This window comes from Stegodyphus dumicola, chromosome 2 (assembly GCF_044657685.1).
Source record: "Stegodyphus dumicola isolate Sdum_Otavi_A_Nest chromosome 2, ASM4465768v1".
Lineage (NCBI taxonomy): Eukaryota > Metazoa > Arthropoda > Arachnida > Araneae > Eresidae > Stegodyphus > Stegodyphus dumicola.
The window spans coordinates 117,106,674-117,129,114 of NC_140769.1; the positions used below are offsets into that span (position 1 = coordinate 117,106,674).

The window sequence follows — 22,441 nt, forward strand, 5'->3', positions numbered from 1 at the left end:
AGCAACACCAGTTACAACATGGAGTCGACCATCAGTGCAGCATACCACCATTATCCCAGCCTAAACTTTTTGCTACGGCCTATAGAGATTAAATTTTCATTTAGCGAGGCCATTAGGCAAACGTTCTCGCAGGATGAAAAAGGGAAACCAGGGAAAGCTGTCTAACGTTAAGTTGTAGGTTTTTAATATGCATAGTGGATTAAAATACCTTGAGCCTTATTTGATGTAATATAGGTCCCGAACATATCTGTCTCATCTCCCAAGAAGAGATTTGTAGTGTAAATTACTTTTGAATTCAGGCATAACTAATGTTTCTTTTTCAAGTAAATGAATTTTTATAGCATTTTAGGTAGTGATATTATTTTTATTGGCGTAACTGTGTTTTTCTTTGCTACGAGATAACAGTACTTCTGTATAAATATTTAGATCTGTATATAAAAACATCATATTCTTAAAATGATGAAATGCCTTTATTTTTTTTTAATTTATTTATTCATTTATTTTTGTTGTTGTTATAGAAACCTTACTGTGCAACAGATCTTTCTAATACTCAAATGGTGACATTCATAGACCCAGGCGACGGTGTTTCACCTGTAGTTGCTGTTGTTCAACCTCCTCTTATACAACAGCCAAAGCGGTACTTGCCTATTCTACCTCGCACACTTCCCTGTCCACCTCAAAAGCAAGTATCACCCATTCTTCAAAATTTCGATAAATCTAAGAGGTCTAAAATCATGCCAAATAAATCCAAAAAACATGTTATCAATAAATTCCGTGCTATAAAACCTAGACCAACTGAACTGAACATATCTAATTCCAATCCTGAGACATCAGATTTTAATTGTATAAACAATTTAAAAATATCTGATGTAGCCTCATTAAAGGACAATGCATTCCTCCAAAATCAAACTGTGTGTCTGACTTCAAAGCAGATATCTGCAGCAGTGCCTGTGATAAACAATCAAGAACTTAATCAAGCAACATCTCTGCCTCCAAGCCAGATAAGTGAAACTTTGCCTGTAGCAAACAATGAAGAATCAAATGAAAATCAGCCATTTCATTGTTCAGATGTTAATGAATTTGAAGTACAAATAAAAGCTGAAATTTGTGATGAAACTGATGATGAAGTTATTGATAATAAACAAGATTTAGTTGCTTTAATGACTGCCAGTAACACAATATACAAAAAAAGACATACGAGAAAAAAAAGAAGTAAACTTCAGAGTGACTTAGAATCATCTCTGGCTCTTTTGCAACCAAATTTAATGGAAAATAAAGTAAGTGTTCAATAGAATTAATTTTCTTACTTCTAATTAATCCATTATTATTTTTTATCTGCATTCTTATTTCCAATATCTATAGAAATGAATTAAGTTGTTACCTCAAGTCAGTATCCATGGATTATTAAGTTACAGTTTGTAAAGCAAACAGAAAATTAGTAGTGTAAGGTAGAAATAAATTATGGATCAGTTAAGCAGACCAAGATTTAGTCTCTCCCCTTATTTAATAAGTGATGAGGGAAGATTCTAAGAATTTTATGCTGCCAAAAAGGGTCATTACTTAATTTCATTTGAAGCTTGTTATTGCATGGGAAATTCAGTCTGAATTAGCATAGTCATTTAGTATTTTAGGATATATAATAATAAAATTAAAAATAAGCATACTTAGCAAATGAGTTACTTATTTCCTCCAGTTACCTAATATTTTATAGTCACATGTTAGGTTTTTAATACAGCTGAATAGAATTTGATTTAATCCTTCCATTATCTGAGATCTCGTGCTACTTGTAGCTTATTTTTCATATATGTAAAAATAATAATTTAAGATAATAATTGTATTAAAGTAATATTTTATATGAAAGTAGTTTGTGTCATTATCTTATTAATTAATTATAGTATTTATTATTTTGTTACTGTAATTTTTTTATTAATATATTGAATTATTGATGTTAAAAGACTTAGTATAAATCGATCTAGGAATATGTTATTTATTTTTAATAAGCAATGTGACTGCTGACAGTCTTTTCATATGATGATTCATTTAAAAATTGAAACATGAAAATACTCTTTTACTATTTCTTGCATTGATAGAATTGCAATTAATATGCAGACACTAATAATTTGTTTAATCTGAACGCATTGCTGAGATGATTTTTTAAGCATTCCTTTATATATTGCTTTGATACACTTTATTATGTGTAAGAAAATGCTCATTAATGTGAGTTCATATTTCATATATATTTATTTTTATGTTGAAATTATTTACAGTAGGTGTTGCTTAATGTAATCATGTTTGTCCTCAGCTACTTCGATATCATTGAATGATGAGGAAAAAATAGCTTTAACAATAGGATTTAAATAATGTAATATAAATAAGGGTAGAAACATATAAATACAGTGGACACTCATTAATTCGAACTCAAAGTTTCTCAGAAAAGAGCTTAAATTATTTGATGCTGACAGAATATATGAAATATTTAAAAGTATATCACTAAAGAAGAAAAATCTCCTGGTATGTATAATAATATTGCTCGTAGAAAATATGCTATCTAAAATTAAACATATTAAAAATGAATAAAGACTTACCTTAATCATAAAATGAAGCAGAAGATATGCAGTAGAAAGTAAACTTTAATTAAAAATATGAATTACACTTTTTGAAAAATTGTAAAATGGATGTATGATTTTGTTTATTATGCCTACTTTTTCAGCCAACTCCTCGATTTGAAATAAACATTTCAAGTCATTTTCAAAGGAAGATTCAATCTGAATAAATGCTTTCATAGTTTTTATAAAGTCCATTATGACTTGATCCTTGAAGATGGTTAACAATCTCTGCATTGTCTTCTGAATCTGATAAGGTCTCTTCTTTTTTATCTTCTGGGATAGTTTTTATTATGTCATCGACACTCAGTTTTCCGCAGACTTTTAAGTCTTCATCTAGCCTTACATAATTAAAAAAAGTAAAGTTATGACATACAAATTTTCTGAAAATAAGAAACATTGTATCAGTATAGCCACATTCTTTAACATGATGGTTCTCTTCAGCATGCATGAATTTAGCACGATGAAAACATGTTTTGAGGCTACTTGTTTTTGAGTTATGAGAGATATATATGTATGTATGTGCAGATGCCATGAAAAAAAAACTCTTCTGAATCCATTTAAATTAGTTTTATAGTTCATTTTGGGAAAAGAGTCCTGTATTCTGTCCTTACATACAGTTGTCATGTAAAAAAAAATTTTAATTGCATTCGATAGCAGTCAAAAAGAATGTTTGCATTGAAGTATGGTACCTGGAATTTTTCGTGATTACAGTATTTTCTTTACCTTGTACAAGGAAGTAATAATACAAAAAAATAATAAAACGTATATCTAATAAAACACTTCTCCAAACTTTTGTTCATATTTTTAGTCTAATTATTATCTTGAAGTTATTTATCTGCAATTATTTCTGTTATAATTATGTTGTAGACTATGTGTTGTAAAGAAAAATGTAAGGGGGGTGATGAAAAAAGCCATTCTTTTAAAAGGGGTCGATACAAGAAAGAGTTGGGAAATCCTAATGTGGAACATAACGTCATATATTTGAAATGAGGCCCTAAAATGGGAATTAATTCAGTTGTAAAATTTAGGAGATCTCTTTCTCTGAGTATGTTTTGAGAAAAAGGAAAATTACGAGAATATTTTTAACACATTTCTAAAGCTGTTGCCAAATTCAGTGGAAAATACGGCACAGTAGGTGCAACTAAATTGTGATTACATTTGTCCATGCATGTTTTGATATCATCAAATGATGAAGAAAGAATACTCTTCAAAAAAGTAATAGAATTTAACTAATTTAATGTAACTAGACACGTATAAACAGATACTTTTATAAAGTATTTCTCCTGCCTTCTTAGCATGCCTTTGTTGTGTAGTAGTCGGCGCATGTTTGAGAGGTGCGTGGTTCGTGTCTCGGTAAAGGCATTGCTCATTTTTCAACTCTCCTGCTTTCAGAAACCACTTAATGTCTGTTGCACGTTCAAATGGCATTTTAATTAGGTTCCTCTCTCTTCATTTGTGTTCATAATGTTTCTGAGAATTATACCCCTAAATTTTATTCTCACTGGCAGAAAACTTGCAAATGTAAAATTTAAAACTAAGCTTAAAGAAGTAATTGTGCCTGACTCTCAAATTCTACGTCAAACTAGATATTTGTGTGTCTAATTTGAAATATTTGAATGAAATTGAAACCAAGCTGAAGGTCAAATGGATAGATGCCGAATTATAGACAGCAAAGTACAATATAAAATGATGAAAACATATTTTTAATCTAATGACATAGGTCTGATCTTTCATCAGAATTCCTTCCCGTATTATTATGGAAATTGAAATAAATACCTAGGAGGGGTCTAGCTACTATCTGCCAGGACCACTATGCACTGAAAGACTTTTCGATGTCAGTGGACATCCTTGGTAGTGTCAAGGTAAGTGTGCTCTTAGCACTTTTAATGCTGAGTACAATTTACATATTGACATTTATAAGATATTTCTCCCAACTTCTTAGCATGCCTTCGTGGTGTAATGGTCAGCACACCCGACGCATATTTGAGAGGCCCGTGTTTGAAGTCCCAGTGAGGGCATTGCTCATTTTTCATCTTTTCTGCTTCGAAAAAATCCTAATGACTCTACAGTGACGCCCGAATTAAAAAGGGCGGTGGGTGATGATTCTGCACCATCAGGATTTGGCATTTGTATCACCTAATCTCCAGTCGCCCTTTAAAAGGGGGGAGTGTATAAGCTATTTCTCCCGCCTTCTTAGCATACCTTTGTGGTGTAATAGTCAGCACATTCGGCGCATATTTTAGAGGTCTTTGGTTCGAGTCCTGGCAAGGGTATTGCTCATTTTTTATCTCTTCTGCTTCCAAATAACCTAATGTCTCTACACATTAACAAAAGAATAGTCTTGATTATATGTATGTAAATATTATACATTATATAGTCCACAGATTCCGCGCTTTGTTTATAGATGCTAGAGAATATATATAACATATATAGTCCTAGAATATATAGTTCTTAGACATATTGAATAGTCAATATTTCATTTACGGTCAGTAGTTTATAAAACTAGTCAATAATTAATAAGTAGTCAGTAGTCAATTGATAGTTCTTTCATAGTCAGTAGCCATTATTTTTTTCATCGCCAATAGACAATAGCTTCTCAATCATTCATAGTTAATAGTCTATAGAATCATTTAATTGTCCACTGGAGATGTAATTTGGTGCTATCCTGTTATTCTCTGTAGCCTTATTTTTGAGGAATTACCTGTGGTTGCCACTGATTGCCTGATTTTTGTTCTCATAAGTAGAATCCCTAAAGAGGATTATCACATCTAGTAATGGTCTCTGCTAGCGGTGACTTTTCTGAGGAACAAGATTCTGGTAGCATTGATTTAAACAGTAGGATTCCTAGAAGAAATAGCCTCGTAGTTACGGAAATGATGTCCCGGCTATGCAGGATATTTTGAAACTTTGCGGAAAATATTCCATCCCCAACTCTGTCCTGCATAGAGATCAACTAATCAGACAAAAGTTCTGCTTTGAAAGAATCATATGATCCCAATCTGAGCGATAATCGATTACATCTTGCCATTCAAGTCTGTTTAATTAGTGAAAATTGTAGCAACATAGGTTTCGTGGAAATGTGCAGGTACTGAAAATGCCCCTTTCGACGTCCAGTCTAGTGTAGCGGAAACACATGATGGGGACTTGACTTCTCTACTTGTAACATTAAACTTTTTCTAAAATACTGTTTGTATTCGAGTTCTTTAATGATGGTATCTAGTTCAACATGAATATCTGTTTCATAGTCATTTTAACATTGGAGTATAATTAGTACCTGTCCCAAATAGTAATGTAAGGATCTTGAGTTAAACTAAGCAGTTATTATGGTTCTGATTTGTACTATAACTTTTCTTTCCGAATTGCAAATTAGCTTGTTGTGGATTTAAGTAGAGGCTTTTGGATTGTTTGAGAGAAAGAGTTCCTGGATGTTTGGGTAGCTTGTAGCTCAGTATTTAACTGTGTAGGCTTAGACTACTGATCAATGCTTAAACTGATTTGACTGTGCTTATTTAAATTGCATTGTCACAAGCAGTGGTTATATATAGCACAAGCTCTTTTCAATTTTTTTACAAGCTCAATTCAATAAAAGGTTGTTTAAAACCTTTTTAAAACTTTTTCCTACAATTTCAGACATAGCGATAACTCTCTGTCTGTTAGGGTGATACGATTAAAGTTCCAGTTCCAAACCAAATACAGTGGACAGCCGTTAATTGGAACTTAGAAAAAAGTTCGAATTATGTCATGTTAAGAGAAAATATAACTTTAAAAGTGTATCATCGAAGAAGAAAAATCGCCTAGTATGTATAGCCTCAGAAAATATATTATACTATGCTATTTAAAATGAAACATATTAAAAGCAATAAGGACTTACCTTATTCATAACGGAAAATATGCAGTAGGAAGTAAACTTTAATGAAAAATATGAATTGCACTTTCAGGAAAAACTGTTAAATGGATGTTTGGTTTTGTTTACTCTGCCTACATTTTTTAGACAGATTCTCAATCTGATGTAAACATTTCATTTTCAAAGGAAGGTTCAATCTGAATAAATTCTTTCAGAGTTTTCCTGCATAGAGATCAACTAGAGTCCATTATGGCTTGATCATTAGGATGCTTAACAGTCCGTGCATTCTTAGGATGCTTTAACAGGGTTCGTAGCGGTCCTTACAAGTGCTTATAAGTCCTTATATTTGAAAATAAAATATAAAGGCCCTTATAGGTGCTTAATTTAGGTTAAAATTCCATAATCGGGGTGAGCGCCAAGCTTGGCGAGAGTTTTTTTATTTGGCGCGATTTTAATTTGGTTGTGGTTTCCGGCTGTATGTTTTCTTGTGGCAAACCTAGAGCTTTATTTCAGTAACTGTAAGTGCGTGAATTTAGTGTAGCCAGATTTTTTTTAAATTTAATTTTGCAATACTGTGTTTGTTTTTAAAAGTTTTACTGCTTAATATTATTGTTATATATATGTTTAATATTATATTTATATAAATATTTGCTATAGGTTAAGCTGCTGTTGGTGGGAGAATGTTAGATTTCATATGACATGAAATTTATAATTTATGAAAGTTTTCATTTAATTTTATTTAGTTAATTTTTTTTTTTAGTTTTGTTTCTTGCATATGGCAATCGAAAGAAGTTGAATATTTAAAGCTTTGAACGAAAGTTGCTTAGTGTGTTGAATTCCACGACGATTTTAGTAACTTGAATATTTTAGTTAGTTTATGAGGCTGAATACGCATAATTTGCTATTCTTTTTACGTTTAAAATTGCTTTCCAGTGCTCTGATCTGATAAGTGTATACATTTATTTACTCAATAATTATTTACAAGAATTGTTCATTCTACTATTTTATGATGAATTACATATATATAGAACTATGTATTTACTTGCAAAAATGTTGGACTTTGTTTTACTCATCTAATATTTTATCATCTCATTTTACTATTCTGTGACTTTGTTTTACTCATCTAGTATTTTATCATCTCATTTTACTATTCTGTTTACATAAAATAACGGCACTTCACTACTGCAAAATTTAAAAGTTACTATTCTGTTTACATTTAAAAATCACACTTTAGTGCTTTCATTTAGTGCGGCTAAAAAATTCGCCAAATTTTGAAGGCCAAAATACTTTGACGCCAACTTACCCCGCTTATGGAATTTTTGGAATTTTAGCCGTTTTTATTATATCGTCTCTCGGTTTTCCACAGCATGACACAGAGTTCGTAGCGGTCCTTACACGTGCTTATAAGTCCTTATATTTGAAAATAAAATATAAAGGCCCTTATAGGTGCTTACTTTTTCTTTAAAGCCCCCTTTTTTGTTTTGTTTTGTTTTGTTTTTAGTGCTTATTTTTTGCTTTTAGTGCTTTTTTCTAAATGCTTTTTTTAATGAACACGCATTTTTTCCCCCGTACCATAGCTGAAACTAAAACAACTTTTCTTCCTTATATGCAACTTCAGATGGTGAAGCATACTCCCGAAAATTGCTTTTTCCCCCTTTCTCTGCATTAACGTAACCTATGGTGCGCGCGAGAGTACAGACAGGTGCACATTGTTCTATTGGTCAAAGAATTGCGAAAACGGTAGAAAATTCCGGTACATTCAGTATTCTTTTCCTCCCATCCAAATACTACGCACGTTTGAATTTCTATCAAGATTTTAATAATTTGCATTCTCGTTCCGCGTGGTCAGTCCATATTCGTGTTTATTATGATCGTTATTCTTATATTATGAGCATATGTATGAATATTTATAATAACATAGTTGCAGTAACTGCTGAAGTATAGATAAACTTCCAAAAATGGGTGTGTTTTTACGCAGATTAGCTTTCTAAGGAATAATATTCGGAATGGCTTAAATAAAAGGAAAGTAATTGAATAGTCAAAATATTTTTTTTTTCCAATACATTATACAGTACGGAGGCTGGGAGGTTCTCCCCTTTCTCCGCACAAACTCTAATATTGAGGCAGCGGACTTTTTTTTTTTTTTTTTTTTTTTTTTGTCACTGTCCAATCTGGATTAAATAGGACTAAAAGTTTTGCGGTCTACCCAACCTAAGTGAAGATTGATTCTATTCCGGAAATTTAATGCAGTGCTGAAAATTAGAATTAAAAACACCCCAGATTAGTAAGTCTCTTTCTTTTCCTTTATTTAGTTCTTTATTCTCCGATTACCGGCAGCTGTTAAATTTTAAAGGTTAGAGGTTATAAGTTCTTTGGTTCAAAGTGCACGGGATCTTTTGGTAGTAAAATGGCGTCCAGTTCTTTGAAACGTTATATAGATGATTTAGATTCTTCAACCGAAGATGAAGGATGTGTGTCTGATGAGCAGTATTCATGATATTTCCATGGTCAGTCTCAAAAATAAAAAAATTGAAGATATACTCAAGCCGAAGATTGTTTCTGACTACAGTTTAACTATGGGTGGTGTAGATCGCTGTGATCAGGAAATATTCTTTCATCCAACAATCTGAAAACGTCAGAAAAAATATTATAAAATGATATTTTTACATTTACTAGACAAAGTACTTTGGAACTCATATTTACTCTATAAAAATGTAGTTGGGAAACATATTACATTTTTAGAATTTCGAATCCAACTTGTAGAACAGCTTTTACATAAATATGAGCTTCTGGACAAAAGAATATTGGCAGACCGCCTACAGTAGACGACCCTGCCCGTTTTACTGAACGACATTTTATTTCCTATATTCCTCCTACTCCTGTGAAACGTGAGCCTACAAGACAGTGCAAAGTGTGTTGTTCGAAAAAAGGATAAAAATGGGAAAAAGATAAGGAGGGAAACACGATTCTGGTGTAGTGATTGTGGAGTTGGTTTGTGCTTGGAAAAGTGTTTCCAATTGTACCACACAAGACTGAATTACTGAACTACTAATAGGTATTCACTTTTATTTATTTTTTTCATTTAATTATTTGTTAGAATTTTTTTTTTTTTTTTTTTTTTTTCATTATTAGAAAATAATGTTCCACTAAAAGCGAACTTTACAACTGCCATGTTGAGTGGCAGCCGCCTCAAACAAATAAGCAGTGGCTACAAAACTTTAAAAATTTTACCCATGTACTTTAGCAATTTTTAACTACTTAAGTATATTTTATTTTGTACTAAACATTTGATTTTTCCAATAAAAAAATTTGACAATTTGTGTACCCAAATCATCAAAATAACTCGACAGTTAAAGGGTTAAAGGATGACTGCATGAAGCAATTTCCTGTTTTCCGATTTCAGAAATGTGCCTCTTTTTTACTTAAATTACTTTGCTTGGAATATATGTTAAGGGAAAACTGTTATGCAATGAAAATTAAGAAAATGTTCAGAATTCTGATTTAAGTTAAATTATTTAAATATTAATACGAGTGGGAAAATGAATTCTATTTATTATTAGGTTCCAAATGAATACATTTAATATGGCTTATTATTATTTATTTTCTATATTTTGAACTGAAATTTCATCATTAAATCTTGTAATATAGTTTAGTTCTGCATAGTTTCCCTCCCTCATTGTAAACTAATTCTGTAAATTGAACTGTCATTTAAAATTTAAAAAAAAGTTAATTGTTTTCCATGGTTGAGGTAATGCTCATTCTCTTAATAAATATTGCATTGCTCATATTTTAAATTACAAGTCTAATTTTTCTTTTAAAGTTATGCAGTTGTGTATAATGTAACTAGACAGGTGCTTATTTTTTCCTTAAAATGTGCTTGAAAAGTGCTTATAGGTGCTTATTTTTTTAATGTGGCTACAAACCCTAATTCCAAGTCTTCATCTACCCTTAAATAATCAGAAAAGGTAATGTTATCACATTTAAATTTTTTTAAATTAATTTTAAAAAAAGCTGTATCACTGTCGTTACATTCTTCAATATGATTGCTATCTTCTTCGTGCAAGAATTTGGAACAACGAAAGCATATGCTATTTGCATTTTCTTTCTTTAGCAGAATTCCATGTCGCATATGGATCATTTATAGCTGTCAACAGAGTAATGTCGTAGTTTTCACCGCAATCTAAAGAAAAAAATTATTTTTTGCAAGAGTCTGTTACAATAATTTATTTTAAGATTCTCGATGATTCCTTTATCCATTGGTTGTAATCCATTGGTAATAATCAACCTGTATGCAACTCAGTTTTGGAAGGTTATTGTGGCAGGTTGCATTATCCACAAATAAGAGAATTTTATGCTTTTCTCTCGAAAGGTGCTTATGTATCTCTTTTAACCAGTTACTGAAAATGTCTCTTGTCATCGATGCTTTGGTATTGGCTACATAATGAGCTGGGACTGTTCAAATTTTTTTAAAACAATGGATTTGTGGACTTTCCAGTCACTAATAATTTAAGAGTTTTTTTTTCCCCCTATCCACAATACCACAAACTAAAGCTGTAATCTTCTGTTAACTGCTTTTTTTCGTTCACATTAAAAATATCTTTCGGCAGGTAAGTAGAGTGAAGCCCTAGGAGTTTCCTATCAAAATTAGTACATACATCTTTGTTTACATCATAGCTTTGGCCACATACAGTTTGATAAGAAATATTTTAACTTGACTTAAATCAAGAAAGGCATCCATCACTGCATTTTAAAATCTTCAACACCCATTTGACTTGCCAATTTACCAGCTTTCGTCTGCAATAGGGTCCATTTATCGGAAAATTTTGAGATCTAGCCTCCTGGAACCATAGCAGTAGAGCTTTTTCTAGATCTTCTTGTGGCGCATTTCTTATGCATTTCCTTTTTCAAGCAAATTTAGATTTTACCCATGAATCTAAAATTGGTTCCTTGTTTTCCAAATAAGTTGACCAAGGTATTTTTTTTAATTCCGTAGTCAGCTGCTAACTTTGTTTTACACTTGCCATTCTCTACTTACTTTAAAATTTCTACCTTTGTCTCCTATAATAAGTTAATAATTTAACTTAATATAGGATAATTCTATAATAAGTAAATTTCTATAATATGTAAATTTCTACCTATAATCAGTTGGTTTTGTACTTTCCATGTGTAGACATTCTGAATTTTTACACGTTCACACTATACATTGAGAAAGAAAAACTAGAGCACATTAACTTGTCTGTACTGCAGGCATAACTGATGCATCTCTCTAGAATCTGAAGTAAAGACTGGTTTTTCTGAAATTCTAAGAAAATCGATAACAAATAAACAAATGATTCTCCTCCAACCCGGACCCACTCATAAAGGTTTCTGAATGAATCCAAGGAAATAGGTTAGCCCAGGAGCTTTGTCTGTTAAGCACTGTTAAAAAGTGGATAGTAGGTTAATAGCCACTGACATTCAGCAGAAACGCAATAGTCTAGGAGTGCAGGCATATGCCTTTTTACACAGAAAAGAAATACAGATTATTTTGACGCACAAAATAATAAATACAGCGTTATTTTCTCTTTTAAACAAAGAAAAAAGATTTTTTTGGGGGGGGGTAAAAGTTTTAGTTTCAATTAATTGAAGTGCTAAAAATTTAGTTTGAATGAATGAGATATTTTTAACATTAACTCCAGTATAAGTTTTGGGGGGCCTTTGAATTAATTCGAATTAACTGAATTCAAATTGACGAGCGTCCACTGTGCTTACTTTTACAAGGTATTAGCTAGGGAGAAAGTTATTACTAGTCGATAATCGGCATGTGTTATGCAAAAGTTCATTTAGGAACTGTTTCTAATGTTTCTGGAAATTATTTGAGTGATGTTGTTCCTCTAATCTTCATATTCAGTGGTTGTCCCTCATATCAGCATTTATAGGTAATTCACTGATTTTATCTTCATCTTCTTCAGAAAGTTTATCACATTTGTACTTTAATTTGTTTCAAAAAATGACTGGCAGACTTCATATTCTGTCTAAAGAATAGTGTTTGATTGCCTTCAAAATAAAAATTCTGCACCAAATGAAGCAAAAGATTGCTTTTTTGCAGAATTTTAAATGATAGATTAAAATAAAATCATGCACTTTAGGGACTTAATCACTTACTTGGCGACATTTCTCAGTCAATTAGCAATTTTTCAGATTTATTTTGACCTTATTAGGTAAATTTGGTTTAAAAAATTATTTTGTAATATTCTGATAACATTAACTTAATTGTGGTCACAGTAAATGATGTATTCTCTTTGTTGGTTTATATTTTTTAGACACTTATCATAATTAAAAAAAATTGCAATTTTTGAAATAATGAAAAATATGTATAGCTAAAAAATATATATATGTACAAAAATTTTAAGACATTCTTTTGGAATTTGGCTAAATGTTTGGTGAATTGGTACTTTAAAAGTATAATTTGTGAAAGGCTTCCTTTTTAAAAAAATATTAAAAATTAACACGCTTAATATATTCAGAAGGTTCATATATATTCTTTCTGGTATGACTTATATATTAATTTTGGCTGGACTAGGCCATATTAATTAATTTTATATGTTAAGCAGGTGGTATTATTTTACAATTAAAAAATGAAACTGTTGTTTTTTCATTCTAATCATTATTTTAACCAATAAATTAGGCTTTAATTTCCTTTATTATTTCTGACAATCTTCCATCTATATACTAAACCTTTAGGTTTTCCTTCAAAAATGATACATATCCTGAAAACTTTGTAACTTTCTTCCATTTAAGTAGCTTTCTACTGATCAAAACAGCTAGTTATCTGATGGGGTAGTATTGGATGACAAGGGAAGATTTCACAAAACTTTTTGATCATTTGATTCGTTATCCTTTTTGATTCATGATTTCCACTTATTTTTCTTTAATTAATTTAATTAATGAATCTGTTATTTCTCTTTAATTCATTTAGCTGTTGACAACAATAGTTTGCACTTGTGATATCAATAATTTGAAGCAGCTTATGATGAAATATCTCTTTGGAAAAAATAGCTAACAATATAGTATGATCTTATTTTCAAGCAAATTCACTTTTGTTGTTCTCGAAGTTTCACTTTTTGCACATGAATGAGTGTCTTTCTTTCATTTCCTTTTCCATATTCTATTATATTTTATAATTTTTTCATTACCTGTTACAATCCAGTTTAAAAATTGTTAGTTTATTTTTAAGGAGGGGAGTTTAACAGACCTCTCTAATTTGAATTTTGAATTATGATGAACATTCATAAAATGCTGATCCTTGCAAGATATTTTTTTTTTTTTTTTTTTACAAAGTGCCTAAACCAGTTTTATCAAAAGAACCAGTAGCAAATTCGGCAGTATTGTTTTCTGTATATGTTGATACTTTAATGCCATTTTTTAATTCGTATAATACACTGCTCTCCAAAAGTAAGGAACAATAAGTTTTTTTTTTTTTTTTTTTTTGTCTAATTCGAGAATGAAGCAACATAGAAACGAGAAACTTAGAGGAAGTATTCACTAAACAGTTCTTTTATGAATGCGACATAAAATGTTTCTAAAGTTCAACATAAGCATGCATTACAACAAAAAATTGCACTCTCTGCAGAGAAATCCAGTCTTGGAGAAACAGTACATCACAGTTTTATGAGTAAAAATGTGGTGGTAACATTACAAAAATCAGTTCTAATAAGGAATGTGTCCAACCCTAGCTGCAGTACATTGGCAGCAGCGACACTGTTAATTAAGTTGTTGGTCGGTGAAATGGGAAGCAATGACCAAACATGAAGTAATTCTTGTTTGTTCAAGCTCATCTAACAATCCTGTAGGAGGACTTAAAGCAGCAAACTGTCTTCCAAGATAGCCCCAAAGATGCTCTATCAGATTCTGGTCTGGAGATTGAGGTGGCCATTCCATCTGTTCCATACTGTGACCGTCAATATATTCTTAGCAACCCAAGCTTTGTCCAGTCGCGTATTGTCATCAATCAGAAGAAATCCTGGATCAATAGCAGTGCCATATGGGCAGGCCTATTGATCAAGGATCTCATCTCGATATCTAACACCAGTCAGAGTTTCTATATGGAACAGATGCAAGTCAGTGTGACCAGAGAGAGAGATCTCAGCGCACATCATTATTCCACTTCTGTAACTGTGGCTTTCCACAATGTGGAAATGGTTGTATCTGGTATGTTATTCTCTCCAGATCAGCTGATGGCCTGAATCACTATCCAGTGTGAACCTGGATTTGTCTGAGAAGATAACAGACAGCCATTGATGACTGGTCCAGGAGACGTGTCTTCTTGCCCAACATAAATAAGCACATCTCTGCCCTCAGGTAAAGGGGATGCAAACAACTGGTCGTCTGTATACTGCAGTAGCTGAAATTCTTGTTCCTGTTGCCAGTGAAGGATCTGCCGTGAGCTAAGGCACGGTAATGTTGCTCTTCCTTTGTGCCAAAAGAGCTAAGAAATGATCTCACACAGATGTTATTACTTTTGGTCTGCCTGGGACATGCCTTCTAGACACAGAATCCTCAGATTAAAACTGATTCCATAGTTGGTAGACAAAACTACAAGAGACATTGTGACGTCTAGTAGCATCAGCTTGTGGTATCTCCATTTCCATCCCTCCGATTGCTTGCCACCACAACGAATTGGGCAGATGACTTCTCCTGGATATTATCAATGAAATTGTTAATAACAGTTGAAGATCACACTCGTGAACAAAACAATGTTTGCATTTTTTCTCCAACTCCTACATAAATATTCATTTCTATAAAATAAAAGTGATAGCTACTGTTTTGGCATATATATTCTTAAACTTCGTTACTATCATGCATATAAAATGTGAATTTAAATATTTCTGACATTTTTGTAATTTTGTAGCTTTGAAAAACATGCTGCTCCTTAACTTTTAGAGAGCAGTGTATTATTGAATGAAAGTACACTTTTTCATATATCATCTTCCCCCTTCCCAAAACATTTATGCAGCTAAATTTATTATTATGTTGATTTCTTGCTATAAAAGCTTTTTTTTTTTTTTTTTCCTTATCATCATTTTACCTTCATGTCCAGTTAAAAATATAAGTGAAAGACATTATCATTTTTATATGTGGAAAATAAAATTACTTTTTACATTATGTATACACTTAGCCCTTACCTGGCTGTTCACAACCAGTAGTTGTTGACATACTTTCAGTTCCAGAAATATTTAATGCAAATATTCATGTGTTGCCACTTCAATTTTGTAAAAATTATAAAATTTCACTTTTTATGCATCTCTTCAACCCTTATCACTAATTTATTTAGGAAAATTTTGTACTTATTACATAAAATAAAACATGACTTTAAAAAAATATTTTTGCAGTGTTTTTAGAATGTTAGATTGATTGTTTGTAACATATTAAGTTCCTTGGGAATAACAAACATAACTTACAAACATGCAGTTTGAAAGAATGCGAGTGAAGGGTTTAGTGGTATGATTCTTATAAAAATATCTAAAAAAAAATGTATGTGGATGGTGAAATGAATATATAACTGTTTGTTTCAGAAATATGTAAGCAACCAAATTTTCCAATTGTATTGACTTGCCCCTCAATGCCACCTTATTGTCCCTTAGATCAACAGAATCCTCCTAAATCTTCTCAGTCCCATAGGTGATAATAATACCAATGTTAGAAAATTATGCTGTGGACAAAAATGGGAGGGGTCAGATATAATTGTTGTCTTAGTTAAGAGCGTAATTTAGTTAATCAAACCACATCTCAGAAAGGGACCCTGCAATCAGATATGTGCAACTGTGTTGTTTCTTTAAAGTACTTTATACAGTTACTCATATATTTTACACACGCATTTATTTAATATTAGCCTTTCATTTGCAGAAATGCCAGGTATTCTAATAATGAAAGCTTACACTGCTACATTATTTATTATAATAATTAATTGTACATTTTGTTTTCATTTTTTATGTGATCTGTGTTATGAAGTAAAATTAAAGGTAGGTTTAAAACTCATTAATATAACTCGCATGCAGATAAAAGAATTTAGTTTTATTTCCTTTTTTCTTTATATATCTAGCAAAAGGAAAAAGAGGCACTTTTTGCAAATTCTTACCTCTTAAGAGTGACAGAAAGATTGAGAAGTGATCCTGAAACTTGGGAAAGATTTTTAAAAGCACTTTGCAATTATCAGAACAGCACAAAGTCCCCAGTTCAGGTACAGTAGTTTTCATGTAACAGATTAAAACATAATTCTCCCCTTCCAAAAAAAGTTTATGTATTATTATTATTATTATTATTATTATTATTTTTTTAGCTATTTTTTGAGTTAAAGGAAATTCTTAAAAATTACCCTGTGCTTGCGGATGACTTTATAGCATTTTTGCGGCCAGATCAAGCAAGAAATTGTGGAAAGTATAAGGAATATGTAGCATTAAGGAAAATACGAGAATTCTTGCAAAGGATTGAAGTATGTATTTTGATTATTTTAACATAAAAAATTTATGTCAATATGATTAGCTGTTTTTGATTTAGATCTCAAAAACATGTTTTAGTATTCAAAAATCTAATGGAAATAATTTTTCTCTGTATTATGAGTGACTGGAAGGTTGCAATTAAGACAGAAAGATATTGATATGAAGCACCATCAAAATTTAACATGCTAAAAATGCTAGCGAGTAACTTAAAAATCTCTCAAATACTACATTACAGTCTGCATCACTTAGTTGCTATTACTTAATATAGCAGAATGTCATTCACAGATGAGAGCAAAAATTAAGATTGGAAATGGCACTACAATGCTGTAAGATTTTGAATACTTATGTTGTAGAGATGGAAAGATTTTACTTGCAACCATGATTGGGAAATATTCCTTTTGTATAAAGTTTCTATACTGGGTTTAGTGTATAAAGAAAATCTGATGTGTACGCCACAATACTTCCTTGTGTAACTTCTTGTTTAGTTTGTTAAATTTAATAACTTCTGTACTTTAAAAGTAGACTCATCTAATGAGTATATCTCAAGAATTCAAATTTTTTATTATTACATTTTTAAACAGTTCACATGACATGCAGCTAGCACAATAACACGTGCATCACAACAATGGAATCGCGTAGCATGAGCGCCATAACAGTTATAGTTATTTACAGTTACAGTTATAGTTATTTTAAATATACATCACATCCCTTCCTCCAGTTTATAAATAATAATAAAAATAGTAAATAATATCAGTACAAGTATATTCACAATATGACATACAATAAAAAAAGTTTAAAAATGATATATGCAATATGTTACATTATTTTATTCCATGACAAAGTCTATGTCTTGAAGGTTGTCTAATCAACCGTCCACTTCTTGTTGTTGTATTATTGGATAGATTATTCTGTTGATTTCCTATATTAATAGGCACAGAAACATTCTCAGGGATTCCATTTGAATTTTCCTCTTTATCTAATAAAATATCATCATAATCATTATTAACTTTGTAAGGTGATTTTGAAAATTTTATATGGCGTCTATTTCTTCGTAATATTTCCCCATTTGAATTTCTTACAATATAGGATCTAGGAGCTTTATGTTTTGAAATTATTTCACCTTTATCCCATTGCCCAGTTCTAAAGTTGAACAAGGTTATACTATCTCCAGGTTTTAAGTCAGGCAGTTTCTGTGCATTCTATCATAATAATATTTTTGCCTAGCTTGTAGTGCACGAAATTTAGAATAAGGTTTGTTTATTTTAGTATTTAACAACTTATTACTGATAGATAATTTTGTTCTTAATCTTCTATTAAGTAACAGTTGTGCAGGAGACAAATTTATTTCACTAATTGGGGTATTTTGATATTCCATTAAGCCTACACTTATATCTTGCACTTTCCTCATGATATTTTTCACTATTCCTACAGCTTTTTCAGCCAACCCATTACTTTGAGGATATCTGGGGCTACTAAATTTAAGTTCGAAATCCCAATTTTCAGCAAATTTTTTAAATAAGTAGCTATTACAGGGATTATTGTCGCAAACGACTTCATTTGCAATACCATACCTGGCAAAGATGCATTTTAACTTTATCATAATTTCATTTACTGTCATATCTTTTATGTTAGAAACATCAATCCATTTAGAGTAATAATCGATAACTACTAAGTGATTTTGATTACCAAATTGCAAGATATTAGGCAATTTTTTCGAATGGTTTAGTTGGAATTTCATGTTGCATTAGAGGTCCTTTTTGATTTCTATTTCTGAATTTTTCACATATTTCACATTTGGAAACAAGCTGCTCAATCTCATTTGTCATACCTGGCCGGTAAAAAATTTCACGGGCTCTACTTTTACATTTCTCAATTCCAAAATGCACTTCATGAATTAATTGCAACATATCTTTTCTTAAACCATAAGGTACAACTAATTTTTCATTAATAAATAACAAGTTGTCATTAATATAAAGATCATTTTTAACTTTAAAGTATGTTTTTACACTACTGTCTACTTTTTTGTAACATTTAGGCCAACCCTCTTTAATATATTTCATAACTATTTGCAAATCTGGATCTGGTTCAGTTTCTTTCCTAAATTGCACCATTCTTCTTTCACTCATAGACAAATATTTTGAAATAATGTGAACAACATTTAGCATTTCAGGATCATCACTAATAGTTTCATTCACAGGATATGCACGTGACAAAGCGTCAGCAAAAAGCATTTGATTACCTGGAACGTAATTTATCTCAAAATCATACTTTAGTAATTTTAAGATCATCCTTTGCATTTTAGAGGAGATTTTATGCAGTGGTTTCTTTAACAATTGCCATTAACAGTTTATGATCACTTTGTACTGTGACTTTCCATTCATAAACAAAATTATGGTACTTTTCAAAAGAAAATACTATGGCCAATAACTCTTTTTCGATCTGTGCATAGTTTTTTTCACTGTTAGTCAGGCTGCGAGACACAAATGATACAGGCTTACTCTTTTGAATTAGACACGATCCTAGGCCATCCTTCGAACTATCACGCTGTATAATTATATCTTCATTACCACTGAAAACTTTTAAAATTGGAGCTTTGGTTAGCAGTTGTTTGATGTTGTTAAATGACTCTTCCTGAGTTTCTCCCCAATTAAATTCTACCTTTTCTTGAATGATTTCTCATAAAGGAGCAGTAACTTTAGATACATTAGGTATGAATTTTCACAGAAAATTTAACATTCCTAACAACCTCCTTACTTCAGTTTTTGATTTTGATGTTGGCATATCAATAATTGCTTTAATATGACTAGGATCGGTTTTTACATTTGACTCAGAAATAATTTGGCCTACATATTTGACTTCTGGTACCCTATACAGTCAAAAGTCGTTAATTCGGACACCCATAATCCAGAATGATCTATAATCCGGACCTCAAAGCTACAAATTTTCTGCGCATGTATCGCGTTGACGCATGCGCGTAAGACCTTTACGGTTGCGAGTATGCTTGTGCACGTGCGCAAAATATGTTTACGAGTGCGTGTTTAATGTATAACAGACGGTATAAGCTAAGCTAAAATTATCTAATTATCTATTTCAGTTAATGTTGCAGATTGCGTTATTCCTTAATCTTCGAATTGGATCCAGCTTATTATTTTTTGCAGACTGTTAGAGCAATTTTATAAAAGTAAGCTTGAACTTTCGATTATGTCAAGTAGAATTTCTGATATATATTTATTAATATGTAAAGGATCTACAAAGCAAAAGTATATTTCGAAGTTCATTAAACAAAAAGTGGAATTGCTGCAAAAAATGGATAAAGGCATATCCTTTGTTTATCTAAACTTTAATGTTTGTTTATCTTTAACGCTGCGGCGCGCAATGAATTGGAAGTTGATCTGTCAGCACTATCCTTATCTTCAGGGCAGATGTTTTTATTTTATTTGGCTTATAATTCCTTACTAAATGTAGTATTTCATCTCGATGTACTCTGTCTTTGGTATGATTTAAATCAAATTCCTCGTCATTATAATTCGCTTCCGTTAGCGAAGAAAGTGACAGAGGTTATTGAAAACGAAAAAATTTCTATTGACAAACTAGTCGGTAGATACAGCAGTTATAGGACTTGAACAGCGGAACTTTGTAACTGAACAAGAAATTATGTCTGTTTATAGAATTAAAGAGAATGTATTATCACATAAAAAAATGAAGCAACTTAAACAACTTTCATTGAAAGAAATGTTTAATAAAGTAAACAAATAAATATTAAGCTTTTTTTTTTGCGTAAATTTTGATACCCTTTAGATCATAATTGTTCTTTATTTTATAAATTACGGTTTCATATTTTTAATTTTATAATTTCTGCATGCCATCTTATCAGATTTAAACTGATGATCTATAATCCGGAAAAATCGATAATCCGGAATCGCCGAAGTCCCGACGAGTCCGGATTAACAACTTTTGAACATATTGTAATTTATCAGTATTAAATTTTATATTTAGAGACCTAGCTCTTTCAAGAAGTTTAAAGATAATTATATCATCAGATCCTGCAATTATGATATCATCAAAATAAACTTCCACACCCTCAATATCACCAAATAATTTTTGGTTTCTTTTCTGAAATATTTCTAGGGCGGAGGATATTCCAAATGGCACTTTATTAAATTTATATCTTCCATAAGGAGTATTAAATGTACATAGTTCAGAACTAGCTTCGTCTAAATCCATCTTTTAAATTTACAACTGAAACTACTTTTTTACATTCTAATTTAGTAATTATATGATCTGGAGAAGGAATTTCATAGTGTTCGCTTTTAATTACTTTATTTAGATCTCTAGGATCCAAGCATAATCTCAGACTCCCATTAGGTTTTTCAACTATAACCAAACTTTGAACCCATTCAGTTGGTTTATTTACTTTCGATACTATCCCTTCTCTTTCAAGTTTATCTAAAGTATCTTTTAATTTAGGCTGTAAAGCCTGAGGAACACGTCTTGGGGGGGGGGGTGTATTACTGGTACTGCATCATCTTCAAGAGTTATATGATATGGTTTGTCAGGAAATTGCCCTGTACATGTAAATACATCTTTATACTAAGCAATTAAATCATTTTTATTAATGATATTGCAAATTAAGGAATCAATCCTTTCAATTAGCTTTAATGCAGAACAAGCTGTTAACCCTAATATAGGCTTAGATCTTACATCAAGAACATAAAACTGTAAAGGTACATTCTTAAGCCTTTCAGTTGAACAATTAATTGTAAGAGTACCTTCTGGTTTTAACTTAAAATTACCATATGCAGTTAAGAACAAATCAGTTTCATTAAGTTTAGGCTTATGTTTAACATTATTTAAAACATAAAAAGGCAAAATATTTACTTCTGCACCAGTATTTAACTTAAAATCAACCTTGAAAGACTTATTATTTACATACATTGTAATACTTTTCACCCATGTTTCACTTACCTTGTGAATATGCTTATTTACTTCATCAACAGAATTTGTTAGATCTTTGATTGATTTTGCACTTATTTTAAATTCACTATGCCCGTTTACTGGTGGATCTATCATTACAGAGTCAACAAATACACTATGTTCATTATATATACTAAGTTCATTATTTGGTATTCCAACTTCATAAATGTTCTTGGGACATCTCGTGGCAAAATGGTTCTTTACTTTGCATTTCGCACACATCTTTCCGAAAGCTGGACAGTTCCAATATTTGTGCCTTCTTCCGCACTTCTTGCAGTTGTATTCTAGTGCTGATTGCTTCTGCTGCGACGACAATTTCGTTGGCACTGACTGTTTTGTTTGATGTTGCTGTTTTCTGTATTTCCTCACGCTGTTCATTGTCGCTGGATCATCTTTCATGTTCCGGAGTTGCTCTTTGCTTGTTTCAGCGGCACGGACTATTTCTATAGCTTTTTCTAATCCTAGGTTAGATTCTCGAAGCAAACATTCGGTCAGACTCCTATCCCGAATGCCTAATACAATACGGTTGCAAATCAATC

General features: G+C 31.4%; 1 protein-coding gene across 2 annotated transcripts in view; it reads left to right on the plus strand.

Annotated features, from left to right (window-relative positions):
* LOC118202808 (GON-4-like protein) overlaps positions 1-22,441 on the plus strand; it is a 177,436-nt gene that overhangs the window by 112,443 nt on the left and 42,552 nt on the right. For both annotated transcript variants that reach the window (XM_085811076.1, XM_085811077.1), the window contains exons 14-16: positions 519-1,277; positions 16,532-16,669; positions 16,769-16,921. In XM_085811076.1, the coding sequence (XP_085667202.1) occupies positions 519-1,277; positions 16,532-16,669; positions 16,769-16,921 (1,050 nt within the window). The remainder of the gene's footprint in view (positions 1-518; positions 1,278-16,531; positions 16,670-16,768; positions 16,922-22,441) is intronic.